The following is a 20,754-nucleotide window of genomic DNA, read 5'->3' on the forward strand; positions in this document are numbered from 1 at the left end:
TGTTGTTCAAGGATCAACTGTTCTCAAAGGGTATTCCTGAGTCAGAACGCCAGCATCAGCTGGGAACTTTTTAGACATGCAATTCTCTGCCCTCAAACCCACCTGCTGGGTGGGCCCAGCAGTCCCTATCTTAAGCCCTGGGGTTTAAGATTTTCACTTCAGTTTGACACAGGGCCCTGAAGCATATAACCTTAGCCTGATTTCATCCGTGTTGGATTTGAACTCTTTAACTTTTAGGAACAGAGCTCTTTATCTCAAAGAAATACAAAGTAATTTAGGAAGCAACCTACACTCAAAAGAATTTGAGATTAAGTAAAAATCGGGGTGGCGGGGACCGTAAGAAGCAAGTCACGTAGCTCAGCCCCCCCCCTCCGTGAAGGGCTGACCCCACTACAGACTCCGGTGCCCCTACCTCCCTTTCGCCCCAGTGGCCACCCTTCGATAGATATCCCCAGCCTTACAAGCGACAGCGGAAGGACCACCAGCCTTCACAGACGTCCCGTTTGGACCGGGAACTGGACCAGTCTCTGAGCCCTGACGGCGGCCTGGCTACGCAGACGTTGGGGGCCCATTGTTTGAAAGCTGTTTACTGTCACCCGGAGGTAGCCTCCCCGGCTCTGTGTGCTCAGGATTGAACGTCCCAGGACGCGTGGCAGGAAGCTTATTCGCAAATGGTTATTCCAGGCCCGCTGGGCGCAGACGTGGGCCCCCAGAGGGCGCAGCGGACACCGGCCATGGGTGTTTGTCCCCGTCCCGCCCCCGCCCCCACCCCCGCCCCCACCCCCGCCCCGCAGAGCCCGGAGCTCGCTAGCGGACAGAGCGCTGGGCAGGGCCGGGCGTGGCGGCCGCGGACCTCGGGGGCGGGGCGGGCCCGCCTGGGCACAGCCCTCCCCGGCGGCGGTAGCGCCGCGCAGCCAATGGGAGTCGGGGCGCTGCGCAGGGATTGGAGCGCGGGGCGGGTGGCCGGGCCCGGGACGGGGGCGGGTAGCGGGCGAGCTGCCGGCGCGGTTATAAGGGAGGAAAGTTCTGCGCCGAGAGTAGAGCCTGGCGGCGCAAGCTCGTACGGCGGCCGCAGCGGTGGGGCGGAGCAGCAGAGGAGCCGGTGGCAGCGAAGGAAGCCCCCTGGAAGGCCACCTCGTTCCCCTCGGTGTCTCGTGGGGACCTCAGAAAGGTCTCGGCTACCCGAGGACTTTTGCACGCAGCCATGGGCGGTGTCGGGGAGCCCGGCGGGGGACCGGGGCCGCGCGAGGGGCCCGCGCAGCTTGGGGCGCCGCTGCCCACCTTCTGCTGGGAGCAGATCCGCCCGCACAACCTGCCGGGCGACAAGTGGCTGGTCATCGAGCGCCGCGTCTACGACATCAGCCGCTGGGCACAGCGGCACCCGGGGGGCAGCCGCCTCATCGGCCACCACGGCGCTGAGGACGCCACGGTAAGGAAGCCCACCGCCGGCGGGGTGGAGCCTGGCGGTCGCCGGGGCCTAATCGTGAGCTCAGTGCCCAGCTTCGCCTGCGGACCTTAGCATCCTTCCTACTCTCGCTGACCTTTGACCTCACGGCCTGGGATCCTGAGTTGGGATGGAGTAGCCAAGGCCTGACGTGGGGTACGGAGGCCACGGCCCTGCATGGAGGACTGCACATTGGGCAGTGGACCAGGGCTGGGCTGGAGTGGTTCTGTGCTGGAGGAAGGGGCTCTCCGAGGTGGGTGTGTCATGGCAGAAAGAGCCAGCCCTAGAAGAGCGCTCTCCCTGTTGTTCTGAGGTTCCTCCTCTTACTTCTAGGTCCCCCAGACTAGGTCCCTCATGCTGGGTGCTTGCTGCCAGGGGTAGGGCGGGGTCCCCAGGGACTAGGTAACGATGTGCCATCAGAGGCTGGGGGCTGGGCACAAAGGTTGGGCAGGGCGCAGAGGTATGTGGCTTGCCTAAGAGCTGCTGTATAGAGCAATGAGGGTCAGTGACTCACCTCTCCTGGGCTGGCAGCTGCATATGGGAGAACTTTGCCAGCCAGGCTGGGTGGGCCCCTTTGGGAAGCACAGTCACCCCAGGAACAGGCTGGCCCTTGGGGACCCAATTTCTCCTTCCCAACCCATGTCTAGACGTGTCTTAGCCAAGGAGGGATGGATGTGGCCTGGTCCAGTGGGACAGTCTGGCTGGAGCCCAGTGGAGCTGACTATTGGGAGTCCAGCACCTTTCCTTCAGTCCCGCATTGGAAAGATAAGAGTTGGGGCCACAGTGCTGTGTCCTTGACCATCCAAAATTCTAGTTTGGCTGCACTGGCTACTGGGAGGTCTTAAAGATTCCAGGGGATGAATCCCTACTAGCAGAACTTTAGGCAGCAAAAGAGATGTGTCCGGACCCGGGAGGGTCAGTGTCCTTGTTGCCAGGCCACGTGCTCTCTGCCTTCTCCCATGGATTGGGCAATCTTTGCAAGACTCTTTTAGAGGAAAAAGGTCTTTCTTCCCTATTTCCACCCCAGGAAGCTGAAGGGTTAGGGTTAGAAGCCTCCTAAAATTCTAGAAACTGATAGAAAGCCTTGTCCGTAGGTGCTGAGGGGCTGGGCGGTGGCCATGGAGTTGAAGCTGACCGTGGGCCAATGAGTGTGTAAACATGTATAGGCCTATATGTGTGTGAACGCTGCACACATCTGTGTGTGTGGTTGTATGTGTATGCACTTCTGCCAGGGTATGGGGAGTATGAGGTGCCACCGCCCCTTCCCCCTTGGCCTGGCTAAGCCCTGGCCACCCCTGGAGAATCCTATGGGTGTCTCCTGTGGCCTTTTCCAACCTCTGACCTAGGACAGGGTGGAGGCAGGCTTGAGGAAGACAAAGGAGAGCATTCATTAACTGCTTTTTCCTCCTTGGTGCCCAGACCTGTGTTGAGGACCCTTCCATGTGGGAACACCATCATATAGCTAGCTCTCATCCCTGAGACCTCCGTCTGATGGTTTTCTCATTGACACATCACCAGTAAGATCTGGTTCTTGTTTTCAAAAGGCAATCTGTTTGTTCTCTAGGGCTAGGTCATGGCTTGGCCATTGGAGGCTCTGAGTGACTTTGAATCAGGCATGTCATTCCTCTGATCCTCAGTTTCCTTATCTGTAAAGTGGGGAGAGCTGGGCCAGACAGTGAGCCAGCTGAGAGCAGGACCGGGCCTTCTCAACTCTGTGGCCTCAAGGCTGCCATGTCATCATTCCTGGTCAGTATATGTTGCTGGTGATAAGTGTGGTTGTGCCCTGCAACCTGTAAAGTGTGTTGGGACAGCCATGGCATAGCCACCCCTTTGCTGAGTGACCTTCTCTGGTTCTACCTTTGTCTGTAATAGGACGGAGTGCATTAGGCCATCTCAGCTTCCTCAAGGCCCCAAACACTGGACTGGAGTTGCCAGAAATACCTGGTCTGTTCAGGCCAAAGGGATTATAAGATGGCTGGAGGTGGGGGGCCCCAGTCTGTCCATGATGGGCCCATAGGGCAGACCAGGGATTGGACCAGCCCAGTGCCCTGTGTGGTCGAGCCCAGATCCCAGGCATCCCATCCTAGGCCCCAGAGCACAGGTTGGGGTGGGGCAGCCATCTTGCTAGGGCTGTGTTCCTGCAGCCACCTCCACCAGCCCTGGCTGCCCACCAGCTGTTCTCATGTCCAGGCAACAGAAGCCTTCCTGCCAGGAAATTCCCAGAGTTCCTGTGCCATTAAGTCAGCTGTGGCCATCCTGGGATACAAAGCCGGTACCCTGGGGAGAATGCTCTGGGCCCTGGGCCAGGTTTGTCTAAGAGTCAGAGGCGGCCTGAGGCGAGTGGAGCCAGCCAGGGAGGGGCGAGGCCCGGCCACTGCTGGTCAGAAGTATATCGGGGCCAGGCGCTGAGCACCACTATGTGCCAGGCTCCGAACAGATTTATAAATATTTTTACTCCGCAAGATGCCCCTATGAGGCAGGTACTATTGTTATTATTCCCATTTTGCAGGTGGGAAAACAGGCTCAGAGAGGCAAAGTGACTTTAAATTAAAAGATAGGTCTGGGATTTGAATCCACAGCCCATGCTCTGGACCACATGCTGTTCTGCAACTTAGCTGTTTATTCCACCCATTCATTCTTTTACTGTTGAATCATTAAACCCACCAGCAGATATTCAGTGGCAGAGGGACCAGCTAGAGCAAAGGCTCGGAGATAGGACCCTGCTCTGTGCATTCAAGGAACAGCAAGGCTGGCTGCGTGGCCAGAGTAGAGCAATGGGGAGAAGGTCAGGTAGTGAGATCCAGAGATAGCAGGGGCTACTTCTGCTGGGCTTCTGTGTCCTTGGAAACAGGACTTTGGTTTTATTCCAAGGGAAGGGCAGTGCAGAGAGACCAGGGGGATCTGATATAGATTTAAAAGGATCCCTAACTGGAAGGGGTAAGGTAGAACCTCCCAGGAGAAGGGCAGGGGGCTAAGGGAAAAGATGATGGGGACCTGACCTACCCCAGGGGAGGCCACTCAGAAAAGGTGGCATTCACCTGGGTCCTGAAGCGCAGGTGTGGCCAGGGCAGAGGGCAAGAGATGCTGTGGTCACAGGTGCACCAGCGGGAGCCGTTGGGATTTAGCTCAGTGTGGCCTTTAGGCAACAACCTATGAGGCAGGTACTAGTGTGAGCCCATTTTGCAGATAAAGAGACTGAGGCTGAATATGGATGATATAAAGGGACCTTCTTGGGGCCCTTGAATGGCAGGGCCTTAGGCTTGGAGGGTGGAGTTTGTGTTTGGGTGGGAATTGGGGAGGCTCTGGAGTGAGGGCGGGGCTGCAGAGAGGGCTGGCTATGAATGCAGAAGGCTGGCTCCAGAGACTGTCTCCAGAACCCACACTCTGCTTCCAACCACCACGCTGGCCTCTGGCCGCCCTGAAAGCCCTGTTGCCTAATGTCCACTCTGCGTGATGTGTGACCTCTCTGGTCTCTGTAGGCATTTTCAACAATGTTCCCTGAATCCTTTCCAGGGGAGCTGCAGTGGCCTGCTCCCTCCCTGGAGGAGGATTGTCTGGCACTGGGCAGGAACACAGTGTGCAGAGGTAGCGGTACTAGTGGCCTAAGCACTCTGGCAGCCCTGCCTTTTCTATCCAAGGGTCCCAAGCTGCCATGGGTCCCTCATGACACAGCTGGGAAGAGCCAGAGCCTAGTGGTGGAGAGAAGAGTACCAGAGGGCCTGGCCTCTTCGGGGATCCCTGACCGCTAGATACCTGACACTTGTGAGGCCACAGGTGCTGGGTGGGGGAGGCCCTGACCTGTGTGCCGGCCTGTTACCAGGGACACCAGCTGTTCTGGGGGGACAGAGGCAGCCGGCGTCCTGGGGGCATCTGTCCTTGAGTTGGGCTTTGCTGCATGGACAAGAGTTGCATGTACCATGTTTAGAGCTGTGTGCCCTTCGGCTTCTTTGTGCCTCAGTTTCCCCATCTGTAAAATGGGGATGGTGCTAGTGCTTCCATGTTGGCCTCCTGTGAGGAGTGCCAGGGAGAGGACAAGAAGGAGCATCTGAGTGCTGGACGTGTTTTGCCACCTGGGAGAGAGGGATGGAGGGAGGGATTCCTGGGGTGTCCTTGAAGGCATATCCCCCTCACCCCCCATCTCCACAACTCACTGTCACCTCCTCAGCAAAGGCTTAAGGAGCAGACTTAGACCACCCTAGCAACCCTGCTCTACCCCCTTTCTGATCTGGAACATTCCCTATTCTTTGGAGAGTGGCCAGAAATGCTCTCCTGCCCCCACTGTGTCTCTGGGGGTGGAAGGAGGCCATCAGCTGTCCTCCGGGACTTGGCCCGCACTCCCCTCTCCACAGCATGTCACTGCATGTCACGCCTGCAGGTGCCACCTTTCACAGGCACTAAATCTGAGTGGACTCGGGAGGAGGCACGGCAGGCCAGGGGGGCTGAGATCAGAGCTCGGCTGTGGCTGGATGCCAGGCCCCTCCTAAGTGTTCCACCTGCACTGAGTAGGTCCTCCCCCACAGGCCCACAATCTGGACATTGGTGGTTCCTGATTTACTGCCGAAAAAAATACAGAATGGAGGGGGGGTGGTGTGTGATCTTTGTGGCTTCATGGCCCAGCTCCTAAGTGGTGGCTCAGATTCCATCCCCGGCAGTCTGGCTCCAGTGCACCCCCACTCCTACCCCTTAACCAGTGGCTGCACCGAGCTAAGGCCTGGAGGGACAGGGCAGAAGCCACTCCAAGGTTTCCAGGACGAGGCAGGGCTGGATGGTAGCTGTATCCTGGGAGGGCCTGGACATCACAGAAGATGGACCTGGGTTCAGTCCCAGCTCTGCCACTGTGACCTGGGCAGGTGTCCCCACTACTCTGAGCCTCTGTCCCTTTACCAGTAAAATGGTTCATATCCCTGCCTCATGGGCTGTGGAGGGTTGGTTCTTGTCCACTTATACCTACTCCCCAGTCCCTGCTCTGAGGACACTGCTGTGAACGGCCTGTTGCTGCCACCAGCAGCTTACTTTTAGGGGCACAATTTTTATTCCAGCACTTTCACCCAACTCTGTTCCAAGACCCAGTGGGACACCTTGAATACCACTTTCGACTTGTTAGGAGGGGGCGGGTCACGGGGTTTGCACACACGCCCGGAGGGTGCTTCCAAGTGCACCAGGGTGGGTGAAGGTGAGTGAGACCCAAGAAACACCAGCTATTCCCCACAGCCCAGTCTCCCAGCAGCTTGGTCCTTGGCTGCTTGGGACAGTGACCAGCCTCATGGTGAGGACCACCCCTCAGGCCCCTAGGAGGTCACTGCTTCCCCTCTGGCCCAGGAGTGGCCACCCCAGGGCTACTGCCAAGTGGCCACAAGCACAGTTGTACAGTCAGACCAGGTTCTGATCCAAACTCCATCAAATGGAGCTAGATAAATAGCTTAACCTCTCTGATCCTTCTGTCCAACCCCTGTGTCCTTAAGCAGAGATCCAGAGAGGACTAAGTCACGTGGCCCCAGCCAGTGTTCCAGAAAAAGCTATCTGCGGGTACATCAGGTTTTGGTCTGAGGCCACGAACCCACCTTGCTGATGCTGAGAGTACAGGAAGCACAGGCTCAGTGGTGCCCGCCCAGCCCCAGGAGACCCACTGCTCTCCAAGGACCTGCCACAGCCCTGCCTGGCCCCTCCCACCAGCTGCAGCCCTGGCCGGGGGCCCTGAGAGAGTGACACCTCCCCTTGTCACTCCAAGGGATAGACCTGGTTGGAGGTCCCCCAGTGGGCCTGGCTTTGTCCTCTCCCTCAGTGCATCCCCAGGTCTGGCCTGGGTAAATTAGGACCAAGGGAAAGGAGAAAGGAGTCTGGGAGGCCGACCTGCTCCCGCAGCTCCTTGGCTCAAGAGCATGGCCCTGGAGCACCTGGGGGACAGCTGGGCACTGTGGTGGCCCAGAACAGACAGAGGATGGGAGAGAGGAAAGGGTGGGAAGCAGGAAATCTTGGGGTCGTAGACACAGCATGTGCGTTCTGCTCTGTGAATTTATGTACGGGCTATGCGCGCGAGGCTGTGTGTGCCTGAATGTTCACGTAGGCTCTCTGTGCATGTTTCTGAGAGTCGGTGCTGAGGTAGGTGATGGGTGTGTCTGCATCTGTGGAGGCACACACATCAGACATTGACTGCATTTCTGTGACATATGTGCACCTCTGGGCATGTCCTTGCGAGTGTGCCCCTGTGCTACTCTGCATGTGTGGGCTCCGTGTGCTGTCAGGGGAGTTTCAGAAGAAACGAGAGGGAATCAGAGTCAGTGCTCATTTGGCCTGAAAAATGAAGGAAATTCTGACACATGCTACAACATGGATGAACCTTGAGTACATCATGCTAAGTGACCAGTCAAAAAAGGGCAAATATTGTATGATTCCTCTTCTGTGAGGTCCCTAGAGTAGTCACATTTATAGAAACAGAAAGCAGATCTGTGGGTGCCAGGGGTTGGGGGAGGGGGATGAGGAGTTAGTGTTTAATAGGGACAGAGTTTAGTTGGGAAGAGGAAAAAGCCTGGAGTGGTGCTGATGGTTGCCCAACAATGAGAATACAGGGCCGGCTGGGTGGCTCAGGCGGTCAGAGCGTGTGCTCCTAACACCGAGGTCGCCCCTTTGATTCCCACATGGGCCAGCGAGCTGCGCCCTCTACAGCTAAGATTGTGAACAACAGCTCTCCCTGGAGCTGGGCTGCTGTGTGCTGCCGTGTGCTAACGTGTGCCGCCGTGAGTGGCCGGCAGCTGGCAAGAGCTGGCAAGAGCTGCCATGAGCGGCCAAGCGACAATTCGCGACCCACTGCTTCAGCCGGGGGGTGGGACGCAAGGCTCATAACACCAGCATGGGCCAGTGAGCTGCGTCCTACACAACTAGACTGAGAAACAACCGCTTGAACCTGGGAAGGGGGGTGGGAGGCGGAAGAAGGGGGGGGGACAAAACAAAACAATGTGAATAAACTTAATGCCACTGAACTGTACACTTAACAGATTGTTAAAACGGTAAATTTTTTGTCGGTTTTACTACAAATAAAATCTAAGGAAAAAACAAGTTAGAAGTCCAGAGTCAAAATGGCCCTAGAACCTCGCCCCCTAGATTTGCCTCCCGGATTTGCCGAGTTCAGGCAGGAGAACATACTCATCCGAAGGCACAGTGAATGGGGTCAGCTGAGCCCCAAGAACAGTCTTCTCCCCTAGCTCCCAACCCACTCCCCAGCAGGGCCAGAAGGCCAGGGCCCCGCAGTTTCTGTAGGGCTACCCTCCTTTCCAGCCCCTTCCCTCCCAGGTGTGTTGCCTCTCAGTCAAGCTTCTTCCAGGAGAGGCGATCTGCACTTACACAGCTCCCTTCCCTGTTAGGAATTCCAGGGAGGGGTCCCAAGTCAGTCTTCCCAAGGGCCTAGTTTATTCCAGAAGCCTCACCCTCCCAGCCTCACTGGTCCCCAGGCTGCCCTGGGCCAGTAAGAGAGCAGGCGACAGGAAAGGAGACTCCTAGGGTGGAGCCTGCAGGTGTGGCCTCTAGGTGGAGGCTGGGGGCTGCCTAAGCTGCTTCCTTCCCCCAGGACTGTGTGGGATATCTGGCAGTAAGTACAGGAGCCTAGCTATCGCTTGTGTTTTAACAACACTCACCAGGAGCTGGTAGGCTCATTACTGAGAGGACAATAGGAGGCCCCTGTTCGTAGTAAGCCTTCTTCAAAGGTGTTTCCTTTAGCTGCCGATAGTCACCGTCCCTTGGCCCACAGGGACACCACCATTCTAGTCACTGCTCCTTCTGAGCAGGCTGCTGGGTGACTGGCTAGCTCCTTCAGATAGAGCCTCCGAAAGCCCAAGGATAAAAATCAGTTTGAGCCCATAATGAACAGTAATGAGCCAATTACACCAAGACTAGATTGGGAAGACGAAGTGAGCCCCAGGTGTGAAGTTCAAGTTTATTAACACTTCAGAACTGCCCCAGCCACTTCCTGACTGGTGTCTTTCCCCCAGCCCTCTATCTTCTTGTCTCTTTCTTCCTCTAACCCCTCTCCTATATTGCACACCACCCCTACCCCAGCTATTACAGAGAAAGGTAGATTATTTCATTTACTTTTAAAAAAACTTATATTTTCCACTCCGGCTTTTAAAACCAGGTGAGTTTAACTATTAGAGTATCTTCCTCGCAGCCCCCTAAGAACTCAGTATGGTCCTCGACTGATTTTTTTCTCTCCCGGTGGCCCCGTGGTTGCCAATTACAAGTTTTCCCACCCACACATTACCTATTGCTTGTATTTGTAAAAGCCGGTAAATGGGACGTTTGTGATCCAAATCTCACTTTATATGCAGTAGAAAAGCATACGATTTCAAGAAAGCTTTCCAGAGATTTTTTTTTTTTTTTTTTTGGAAACTTTGAACCCTGTCATGGAAGACATCACAGCCTTCCAGGGAGGGCTTTTTGCAAATCCAGATGTTTATATACCCAGCCAGGTTTGAAGAAGCGTCCCCTGTACTGGCTGAAACAGCTGGGGACTGGCTGGCGAAGGGTGCCTGGCAGGGTACTCAGAGCCTGGGGAGGACCAGGGCAGGCTCCTGGGCAAGGCTGACCCACGTGGTCCTATTTCTATGATTGCTGAACAACCAACTGACTCTGCATCCATCTGTCTGTCTGCTCTGCCTTTCCATCAGCAGTCCTTCCACCTTGTCTCTACCTGCTGACTCTGGGTGCTGCTCCAGCTGTTTGTCTGTCTGCCCACCTGACTGTCTGCTCTCCCTCAGGATGCCTTCCACGCCTTCCACCAGGACCTCAATTTTGTACGCAAGTTCCTGCAGCCACTGCTGATTGGAGAGCTGGCCCCGGAGGAGCCCAGCCAGGATGGAGCCCAGAATGTGAGCAGGGCCCTGGTGGAGGCTGAGCCATCCCTGAAGGGGATGGAGGGCATTGGCAGTAGCAGCTCCATCTGTACGACCCCAAGGGGACCCAGGGCCAAGGCTGGTTTGCCATCCCTTCCTGAGCAGGCAGTTGTAGGCAGAGCTATAGGGATGCCTGCAAGGATCCCAGGCCCAGTTCTGGCTGGGCCAGCACTTGTCCCCAGGTGAGCCCTTCCCTGCTCTGGGCCCAGCATCCCCATCTACGATGAGCACTTTGATGAGCTGAGCTCTAAGGGTTCTGCCCGCTCCAGCTTTCTCTGCTTCTCACGTACCGCCCTCCCCCACCTTTTGCGGGAGAGCCTTCGCCACCCGCAAACCAGTTCACACCCCAAGCCAGGTGTTCTTGTCCCTCTGTCCCCTTTGGCCACACCCCTTGGGCCTGTCATGGGCTGTGGGGGGCTTCTGCGGACCACTGGAGCCTTGTTTCCTTGGCTGACTGGCCACTCACCATGGCAGGCCCAGCTGGTCGAGGACTTCCGAGCCCTGCGCCAGGCAGCCGAGGACATGAAGCTGTTCGAGGCCAAGCCCACCTTCTTCGCTCTTCTTCTGGGCCACATCCTGGCCATGGAGGTGCTCGCCTGGCTCCTCATCTACCTCTTCGGCCCCGGCTGGGTGCCCAGCACCCTCGCTGCCCTCATCCTGGCCATCTCCCAGGTGACCCTAGCACTGCCTTGCAGCCCCCTAAACTGTCCAACAGACACAGGGCCTAGCACATGCAGACACTCTGGACATATATTTCCTGAATGAATGAAAAAACAAATGAACGAATGAACAACCAGCCAGAGGCCCCATAAAGCGTGTGTCTGGGGGTCATGCTGCATTTTAAGTGAGCTGACAAGTTCCTTACTTAACCCTGAGTGAGCACAGGGTGGGGAGCCAGAGGGCTGCTGCCCCACAGCTCCATGCAGCGTGCTGGCCCCTAAACCTGAAACTCAAGTGTTCTGTCAAAAGAGGAAGCTTGAGCACAGGGTCTTAAAATGGAGCAGTAGCTGTGGGTGTGTCCTGTGAGCTGGGAGGGCTCACTGGGACACCAGGGCTGGGCCCCCAGGAAGCAGCACCCTCCCCCATGGCCATGGCCAGAGTCCAGATGCCAGGGCTCCTGAGCCTGCCTTTCTCTCCAGGCTCAGAGCTGGTGTCTGCAGCATGACCTGGGCCACACCTCTGTCTTCAGGAAGTCCTGGTGGAACCACATGGCCCAGCAGTTTGTGATGGGACAGCTAAAGGTGAGGGTGGGGTAGGCGGTGGGCAGCCAAGGGCTCACGTGCTGGGTCTGCCAGCACAGAGAGGTGGACACAGCTTGGCCCCAGCCCTGAGAGCCTCCTCCTCCCGTACAGGGCTTCTCTGCCCACTGGTGGAACTTCCGCCATTTCCAGCACCACGCCAAGCCCAACATTTTCCACAAAGACCCAGACGTGACTGTGGCGCCCGTCTTCCTCCTGGGGGAGTCGTCCATTGAGGTACATGGGGAGGATGTGGGCACACTCAGGCTGGGCTTTCAGCTGAGGGGGGCCTGGTAGCTACTGAAGCCCCCCAATATGGCCCAGCCCCAGTCCCTAACCAAGCCCTCCACTCTAGTTCCAGGCTGACTTCCTGCCCCAGAGGAGCCCCCTCCCCCCTTCCCAGCCTGCTGGTGACAATGGGCCCAGTTGCTAGAATCTAGAGTTGCCTTGATCCTTTCGCTCCAGCCAGCCCCCTGCCCCTGCCTGGGAGGAGGGGGGCCTGGAGAACTACCCCGCCCCCCCAGCCTCCACCTGTCTCCACAGTATGGCAGGAAGAAACGCAGATACCTACCCTACAATCACCAGCATCTGTACTTCTTCCTGAGTGAGTGGCCCGTTGCCCCCCCCCCCACTGGTAGGGACATGGCTGGGGTGGGGTCCACACCTGAGCCTGCACCATCTGCCCCCATGCATGCTGACACTGGGCAGCTTCCATCACCTTCCGGGGAAGGGGCACTTGTTAACCATCCCTCAGCATGGCACCTTTAAGCCTCTCCCAGCCCCTGCTCTGCCACCCCAGCCTGCAGCCTGTGCTGTGTCCCATTGCCAGCCTTTGCCCCAGCTGGTCCCTCTGCCTAGTGTGCCTTTCGGCCAAAGGTAGTCACAGCCTTGCCTGGAGCTTTCATGATTCCTTCCTGCCCTCACAGCAGGGCAGTCCAGAGCCCCAGAGCTTTTGAACAATTGGGGTGGACAGGATTCAAGGGTGGGGACATGTAAGGCTGGCCCCACACTGCAGAAGAGACGCAGGAGGCGGTGAAGTGAGGGCCAGCCTGGAGAGGCTTGGATGCTGAGGGAAGAATGTGGACCAGGCCTTGTGGGTGATGAGGTGTCATCCCAGCTGGCTGGGCCCAGCGCCAGGGCCCACTGGCATTCCCAGAATAACAGCCCCACTATCCAACTCCATCTGCCCAGCCTGCTCGGCGTCCCTCCCCTGTGCTGAGCCTCTCATGCTCTCCTTGCAGTCGGCCCACCGCTGCTCACCCTGGTGAACTTTGAGGTGGAAAATCTGGCGTACATGCTGGTGTGCATGCAGTGGATGGTGAGTGGATCCGGCTCAGGTCGCCTGGGCATACAGCTGTGCTGGCAGTGGGGGTGTCAGTCAGGGGGCAGCCCCTGTCCATGAATACAAACAGGTGTGCATGTGTGCATGCAGCAGTGTGGTACATGCGTGCAGGAAGGGAGCGAGCGTACTCCCTGGGGGTGGGGATCCACAGGGCCTTCTCTGCCAGGCTTTTGTGTCCCAGGAAGGCCTTCCCTCATCTTAGCCCCTCCATTGTACCTTCACCTCTGCTCAGCTGGCAGGGCAAGGACCCTGTCCCTTTCCCTAGCTGAGAAAACCGAGGCCTAGAGAGGGGCAGTGACCTGTCCAGGGCTCCAAGGCACATCAAGCAGAGGGGTGAATGACCTCGGCTCCCCTTCCTGGCCCCTTTCAGACCTCTGTTCTCCTCCACCCTCTGCAGGACTTGCTGTGGGCTGCCAGCTTCTACTCCCGCTTCTTCTTGTCCTATATCCCTTTCTATGGCCTTACTGGGGCACTGCTCCTCTTTGTGGCTGTCAGGTATGGCCAGGTTTGGAATGGCAGGGAGTGGGGAGGTCACACGTGAGCAGCAGGGGACCCTGACCAAAGTCCTCCACCTTCAGAGCCTCTGTTTCTCCTTCTGCAGAATGGGGATAGCAGGACTGCCTCTCTGGGTTGTGGAAGAATCACATGACACCAGAGTGGTGGGCTCCCAGGGGTGGCGGGTCTGGGGGCAGCGGCCCTGTGGACGTCTGCCCTCATGAGCAGGGCTGCTCTAGGCTCAGCCTGCTCCACTCAGCTGCTTTAAACACCAGCGGGGGCGGGGGCCCCGCAATCCCATGGTACAGATGAGAAAGCTGAGGCCCAGGTCTGGTCTAAGTGGTGAGCTGGACATGGGGCAGTGTCTGAGCCTCCCCCCACAGGGTCCTAGAGAGCCACTGGTTTGTGTGGATCACACAGATGAACCATATCCCCAAGGAGATCGGCCATGAGAAGCACCGGGATTGGGCCAGCTCTCAGGTGAGCGGCAAGGGGTGGGTCGGTCGGGGTATCTCTTGGCGGGGGGGAAGGTCTCAGCTAGGAGGGGCCCTGATGGGGCTGCCAGGTTCAGGGGTCTGTGCCGTCCTCCCTCACCTGTGCCCTGCCCACTCCTGGCAGCTGGCAGCCACCTGCAATGTGGAGACTTCACTCTTCATCGATTGGTTCAGCGGGCACCTCAACTTCCAGATTGAGCACCAGTGAGTGCAAGCCCTGGAGCCCGGTGGGTGGGGTGGGTCTTTCCCTGGGGAGATTAAGACGTGAGCGCTGAACTCCCTGGGGGCCTGGGAGAGATGGTGAACAGGGCCTGGATGGTGATGGCTGGTGCTCCCTCTGGCACCTCCCCACCTCAGGTGCCATCACGTGCTCTCCCCTCCCCCCAGCCTCTTCCCCACAATGCCCAGGCACAACTACCATCGGGTGGCACCACTGGTCAAGACGCTATGTGCCAAGCACGGCCTCAGCTATGAAGTGAAGCCCTTCCTCACTGCCCTAGTGGACATCATTGGGTAAGGGCCCTCTGCTCATGGTGGCTCCCCTGGCTCCCCTGCCCACCCTCACCCCCGACAGTCCCTTGTCTGAGCCCACATGGATCCCTGTTTAACATATGGCATTCGAGGCCTTTCCCAGCAGCCTTTCTGTCCTCAGCCTTCCCTCCCTTCCTTTCACTCACACACCACCTGCCATGGGCCCAGGCCCTGTCCTAGGTGTGAACACAGCAGTGAGGAAAACAGGCTAAAATCCATGTCTTCCTGCCACTGATCTCTTAGCAGAGGAAACAGAAAATAAACAGTTAAAGTAACAAAATTATAGAAAATGTGAGAAAGGGAGAAGTGCTTTGGCGAAAAACAAAACAAAGCCACAAAACCTAAGGGTTGGGGCAAGAGAGGGGCTAGGGAGTGCCAGGCAGGGGTTGCAGTTTTTAATAGGGTGGCAGGGTGGGTGGTAGTGAGGAGGTAACAAGTGAGCAGAGACAAGGAGGAGAGGAGAGGTCTGGCCATGGAAACGTCTGGGGAAAGCATATTCTGGGCAAGGGAACTGCAGTGCAAAGGCCCTGAGGCAGGTACTGGTGGCAGGAGAGCTGCTGAGCAGAGGAGGCAGACACAGAACTTAGATTCTGGAAAGATGCTTTGACAGTGGGAATGTGTTAACTGGGTAAGAATGAAAGCAGAAAGAGCAGAGCAGAGGTTCCTGCGGCAGTTCTGGCGAAGGATGATGGGCTCAGCCCAGTGGTAGCCTTGGCAGTGGGGACAGAGGTCACACACCCCAGCCAGAGCTCGTCCACCTCTGTGCCTTGGCACTCACTATTCCCTTCACTCAGATGCCCTTTCTTCTGTACTGCTGTTTGGACTCCTGCGTCTCCTTCATGACCCTTCCCAGCCTGACCCTCTGAGCCCCTGCTACTCAGCCTGGCTCCGTTAGAACACCTGGCACAGGGTTTCCTAGCAAGTTGTTGATATTTCTGGCTCTTCTGTATGACATCGTGCTCCTGGTGGACAGGTGCCAGGTCTTACAAATCTCTGGGTCACAAGGCCCAGCAGAAGGAAGCAACAGACAGAGCTGGAGGAAAGCAAGACAGGCCTCGTCTGGCTCGTGCCTGGACTTGGCCTTGGCTCTACCCCTCCCCTTTCCCCCACTCCAGCTCTAGAGTCCACACTAGTTCATGCGAGGGTAGCCTCATCTCCCACTCCACCCCTCCAGCCCCACTCAGCTGCCTGCCCCAGGGGAAGAGAACTGAAGGCAAAGGGGATACCTCCACTCACATTCACCCTTTTAGGGGGAGGGGGTTGGTATCTTGCAAGTGAGTCCCAACACCCACCCCCATCCCTGCTTCCTAGGTCCCTGAAGAAGTCTGGCGATGTCTGGCTGGACGCCTACCTCCACCAGTAAAGGCAGCACCCAGGGCCCCAGCAGCCACCAAGCTGGCTCAGGCAGGCTCAACAACCCCTCACGCCGACCCGGGCCTGGGGGCCCTGCCTGCCCTTCTGGTCCTGCCATCTTCCCCTCGGCTCCCTTGCCTGTACTTAGCAGCCCTACGACTGCAGCTTTTGGCCCAACATGACAAGGGTTAGGAGGATGGTACATAAAGCAGCATAGTGATCATGGCATGTTTTCCTGGGGCAAAAATTTAGGGAAAACTGTTATTTTTATATAAAAATAAACCTAGAGATATTATAGAGTATCGAATTTTCATGAATTTTGGAGCTGGAATCTGCTAAGATCCCCAAAAGGAGTTCAGGCCCTTGGGCCATCAGGATGTTAGAGGCGGGGGTGGGTGGTGGTTGTCAGAGTTCCCCACCGCTCTGGGTTGGGGAGCTGGCAGCTGCCTCGGGTTTCGCCTGAGGGCCTGGTCCCTTCCTATTCTTCGCGCACTCACCAGCGACTTTGGGCAGATCATGCTGGACTCACCTCCCTTTACTCCTGCACACAGTGGGACAGAGGCTGGTCCAGCAGATGGGTCCCAGGGCTGAGGGCCATGTCTGCCGGTGCCCCTGGAGCACAGGACAGGGAAGCCATATGTCCTGGACCTGCACTGGCCTCCTCCTGCCGCCTCTATGATGACGAGGCTCCGAGGGCCATGGTCAGTGGACCACCTGCCAATCTCAGTCCCGCACTTGACATCGCACTGCTCGGGGTGCGGCGTGACTGCGCCCGGTGGCCCACAGGCGCTGATACTGGATCTCCCCCGTGCCTGCCTGGGGCCAGGTGCTTGTCTGAAGTTACTGTAGTGACTAAGCTAGACCCCTGAGGAGTGGCCATTTCCATCCCTGGAGGCTGAGAGCGGCATCCAGCTCGCCCTGGCTTGGCTGGTGTCTGGGCAGGCACTGTCCTTCCCTAAGCCTCAGTCTCCTCATCTGGAAAATGGTTGGCCTGGGCCTGTGGTTTTCAACAGTTCCGGGGAGGGCTTTGAGTTGCCCCTTGGGGCTTCCTGAGCGTGGGAAGAAGGGACAGGTGGACTGCTGGTCCCCTTTGATCCCAGTACCCACACACTTCAGCAGCTCCGAGCTGAGCTGCAGGTTTCATTTGAAGAAGTGTCAGCAGTTTAAACAAAATATTGAAATGCTGAGCTAGGATGTCCCTGAGAGCCTTTCTGGAGTAGGAGCTGGAGACTCCCCACCTGCTGCAGGATGGGCCCCTGCCCTTTGTCAGGGTTCCCATTGCCCTGGACTGGGTCCCCTTCAGGAGGTGGAAGGGTCACAAATGCTGCAATGCTTGTTCGGTCTTTCCCAGGAGCACCCAGCCCCACCCTGACCCACTCCACGTGATTTCCCTTCTTCTTTGGAGTCAAACAGATGGGAGGCAAGTCCTGTCTCTGCCAGAACTCAAGGCTGTATGACCTTGGGGATGTTATTAAACGTCTCTGTGTGGTACGATGACCTTCTAGGGTGATGGAAGATAAAAGCGATGCTGTGTGGAAGACTCTGCGTAGGGCCGAGCACAGAGCTCAGAAATTTATTAAAACATTTTATACACACAGTCCAATGCCCTGGCGCCACCACCTGCTCTGAGTTGGGACAAGCCCTTTGTTGTTTCTGAGCCTGTTTCCTCCTTGAAAGGTACTTCCTGCCTTGAAAGCAAACTCCTATGTCCAGAGCTGTCCTGCATTCAGGGTCCCTGGCAGGCTGTTCCCACTGCCAGGAGTCCCCTACCTGTGGTCACCTGTGGAAACCCTGCAGACTCCTGGTGCCCTGTGAGGTCATTTCCTTTATCCCCTACCTGGGCAGACAATGCATTTCCTGAGTGGCTCTGCTGCATTTATCAGGGAGATATAACACCCTGGACTCCAGCACAAACGCTGAGCCAGCAGTGTCACCCAGGGGCGTCTAGAACCATCGTGGGGCATGCCACGCTATGCTGCCCCTGCTGGTAGCTGTGGGAAGTGCCCCCTCCTGTCTGAAAGTGGGTAGTTGCCTAGGAACTTGCTTACAGGACCCTTGGGGAGGCCTCCTGGCCTCAAGTAGCCCCCGCCCCCCCGATCTTTCCTTACTGCTTGGAATCCTCCCCTGGAGGGTCATCTTTGCACTTGTCCCACTCTGTCCCCCATGCTACAGTGCCTGGGGACAGGTCACCACCCTTTTGCTGAGCTGAGCGCTCCCTTCTCCAGCTGTAGCTTTCCTAGGCAGTGGTCAAGCAAGAACTTAGGGAGCAGGGGCCAGGTTTGTAAAAGGAATGAAAGGCCTAGATGGAACATCTAAGAAACCCCCTGTCCCTGCTTTATGGTTTGCACAGCGTCTTGGGCCCTGAGGAAACGCAAAACCACTGAGGGAAGCCACGACTTGTTCATTTGCTTCTTTAGTCAACCAGCATTTATTTAACTAAGACTCTCCATGGGTTGGCCCGGGCAGGTGATGGGAAAGGAGATTCACAAGAACCAGCCCTAGCCTGTGATGTTGGGAGGGGCTGTAGGAGTGACGAACAAATTCCTTTGAGACAGGACAGGAACAAATTCCTTTGTGACAGGACAGGTCGTGGTTCTTTCCCTGGTCTTTCCCACACACACCCCTCCCCCTCAGGTCCTGGAGCACCTGGCTGCCTGGGTCTCCTTGGCCCTTCCCAAACTCACGGTACCTGTCACTAATTCTCCAGATACTTGCTCCTGAACAAGATGATTTGGAAGGAAGATCTAAGTGCCTTCCAAATTCAAAGAAACATGTTCATCATGGTGAGGGATAGTAGAGACATGATCTTTAAATCCTCAAATGCTAGGTAGCCACTTGTTCTGCTTCTGAACGGGCCATCTGGTTAGAAACAAAGTCCAGCCAAATGAGCTCCGGAGTTCTGACCCGGGGGCCCACCTTCCTCCAATGGGCCTTAGTTTCTTCATAGTTGGTTGTAGGACCCCCACCCCTGGCGTCCACAGCTTATCATTTTCATCTCAGGTATCAGACCACGGGCTCTTTGAGAAGCTGCGCCCTGTCCAGAGGGGCAGACCTGTCTGGGGAAGACACAGCTGGAAACAGCTGAGGGTCCTGATTGGCCCAAGGTACTGTGTCAAGTGAACAGCGGCTGGTCATTCCAAGGGCAGTCCAAGCCCAGCCAAGATGGCTACCACCTCTTCCCTGCCCCTTCTCACCAAGGGCCTCCTCTGTCCTCCCAATGGGCCAGGTTTTCTGAGTATCCAGGTAACACCTGAGGAATTTGCCAGGTCTCTGGCCGCCTCTGGGGCTCCAAGTCCACACACATTCCAGGCTGCGCTGCCAGCTCCTTTTCTGGGCCTGGCACCCTGCATGTGACATGCCACAATGCTGACACCCTTTTATCAGGGTAGCCACCTCAGTATGGGTGAACTTGTCTTCTCCACAGGAACTGACTCCCTCTACTGTCTCCACCTCTTTGACCAGCCACTGGGCCTCACGGAACAGTCTGACACTTGACAAGATGGGGTGGGGGGAAATCTTGGTCTGGGAAACACCCTTCCCTTGCAGCGGGTGAAGGAGATGCCGGGAGTGCTGGGTGAGGAACCAGGACCCCGCATGCCTGCCCTGATCCAGCTGCTGTCACCAAGTGGTTTCAGACCAGTCCTTTCCTCTCTGGTCTCAGCCTTGTCACCTGTGAATAGAAGCTTCAGGTCTTGTGGCCTTGCTTGTTAGGATGTCACACCTTTGGCAGGGGGTGGGGACCAGAAATCCACCATCGTGTTGGGCAAGAGCCTCAGCTAAGTATGGGAACAGGAGAGCACGTACAGGTATCCCCAGCTTCTTGCCCCAAGGGCAATACTTCAGGGCGAGGTGGGGTGGGGGGAGGAAAAAGTCACAGAGAAGATCCAAGTGCCCAGTGACCTAAACCAAGACTTACCTGGTGCCCTCACAGCTGCAGCGTCCACCTAGCCACTGTCCCCGGGATCCTGGGTGTCACTTGTGATAGACCCTGGACTTATTTGGTGGCAGGGGTGGGGAGCCTGGACCGTATCATCCCGGGAGTCAGGTTGCCAGGCCCAGTCCAGGTAGGAGGCAGAACACAGGCACAGGTAAGAGGAATGTTCCCCAAGCTCTTCCAGCCTTGACGTCCTCTAATGGGTTCACAGAAGGGCGAGGCCAAGAGCTCACAGGTGTTGAGATGACAACATCCTTGGAGTCCTTAGCTCAGTCCCTTCACCATACAAATGGGGAGACTGCTGGGGGAGGGCTAAGGACTCACCCAAGGCCACCCAGTGTGCCAGGGTGGGTCTCTGCCTCCTGGCTCAGGGCTGCTTCTGCTCCTCGGTCCTGCTGAGTCCTTGCGCATAATGGGGAACCATGCACACCCTACAGGGGTCAGCTGGCTGTCCCTAATGACTACATGGAGGTCCCAGGCCAAGCAAGAGGGGGGTGAGGGTATACTTTGAAGCCGGGGAAGATACAAGGCTAGGTAGGGAGCCCCTGAGGTGTGGCTACCCTGACCCTTTTGGCCCTTCCCTGGCACACCTGGCTTGACCTGCCCACTGAGGCAACCCATATAGGTTATCAGGGAGCAGCATGGGGGACAGGGTGGGGCAAACTGTACAAGTACCCCTGGAATATTCCTTCGGACTCTTCCAGGCTTGGGTGTCGGACAGACCTAGGACCCAGTTTCTGTGATATTACCTATGAACTGGTCAGTGATGCTGGGCTGGGATGAAAATAGACCTCCCCCCAGGGTGTAGGGACCAAATGAGCCACTGCATGGGCACAGAGGCCATAGATGGGAGCGTCCGTCTCCAGGGCTTTCCTTAGAACTTGAGATTCTTTGCCCCCAGCACCAGTGCACTGACCAGGAAGCAGGCAGAGCAGAGGCCGGCAGAAGCCAATTCACATGAGGCTGTGGGCGCACAACTGGTTCCAGGATGAAGACGGGAACATGGGAATAAAGGTGACAGGAAAGTGGCTTATGTCAGCC

The 20,754-nt window shown here is 57.0% G+C and overlaps 1 protein-coding gene across 1 annotated transcript; it reads left to right on the top strand.

Annotated features, from left to right (window-relative positions):
- The first annotated feature begins 971 nt into the window (after window positions 1-971).
- FADS3 (fatty acid desaturase 3) lies at window positions 972-17,380 on the top strand. Its single transcript, XM_081064088.1, has 12 exons — window positions 972-1,429; window positions 10,192-10,302; window positions 10,801-10,998; window positions 11,466-11,567; window positions 11,679-11,801; window positions 12,108-12,168; window positions 12,806-12,882; window positions 13,304-13,401; window positions 13,785-13,881; window positions 14,020-14,099; window positions 14,283-14,408; window positions 15,738-17,380. The coding sequence occupies exons 1-12, from the start codon at window positions 1,205-1,207 to the stop codon at window positions 15,787-15,789; spliced, it is 1,350 nt and encodes a 449-aa protein (XP_080920214.1). The 5' UTR covers window positions 972-1,204; the 3' UTR covers window positions 15,790-17,380.
- The last annotated feature ends 3,374 nt before the right edge of the window (window positions 17,381-20,754 follow it).

This window comes from Rhinolophus hipposideros (genome assembly GCF_964194185.1).
Source record: "Rhinolophus hipposideros genome assembly, chromosome: 10".
Taxonomy (NCBI): Eukaryota; Metazoa; Chordata; class Mammalia; order Chiroptera; family Rhinolophidae; genus Rhinolophus; species Rhinolophus hipposideros.

Coding starts and splice junctions, on each gene's coding strand:
- FADS3 (XM_081064088.1), top strand. CDS start 1,205: ATGGGCGGTGTCGGGGAGCCCGGCGGGGGACCGGGGCCGCGCGAGGGG. Junction 10,999..11,465: donor TCATCCTGGCCATCTCCCAG/GTGACCCTAGCA, acceptor CTTTCTCTCCAG/GCTCAGAGCTGGTGTCTGCA. Junction 12,169..12,805: donor GCATCTGTACTTCTTCCTGA/GTGAGTGGCCCG, acceptor CTCTCCTTGCAG/TCGGCCCACCGCTGCTCACC.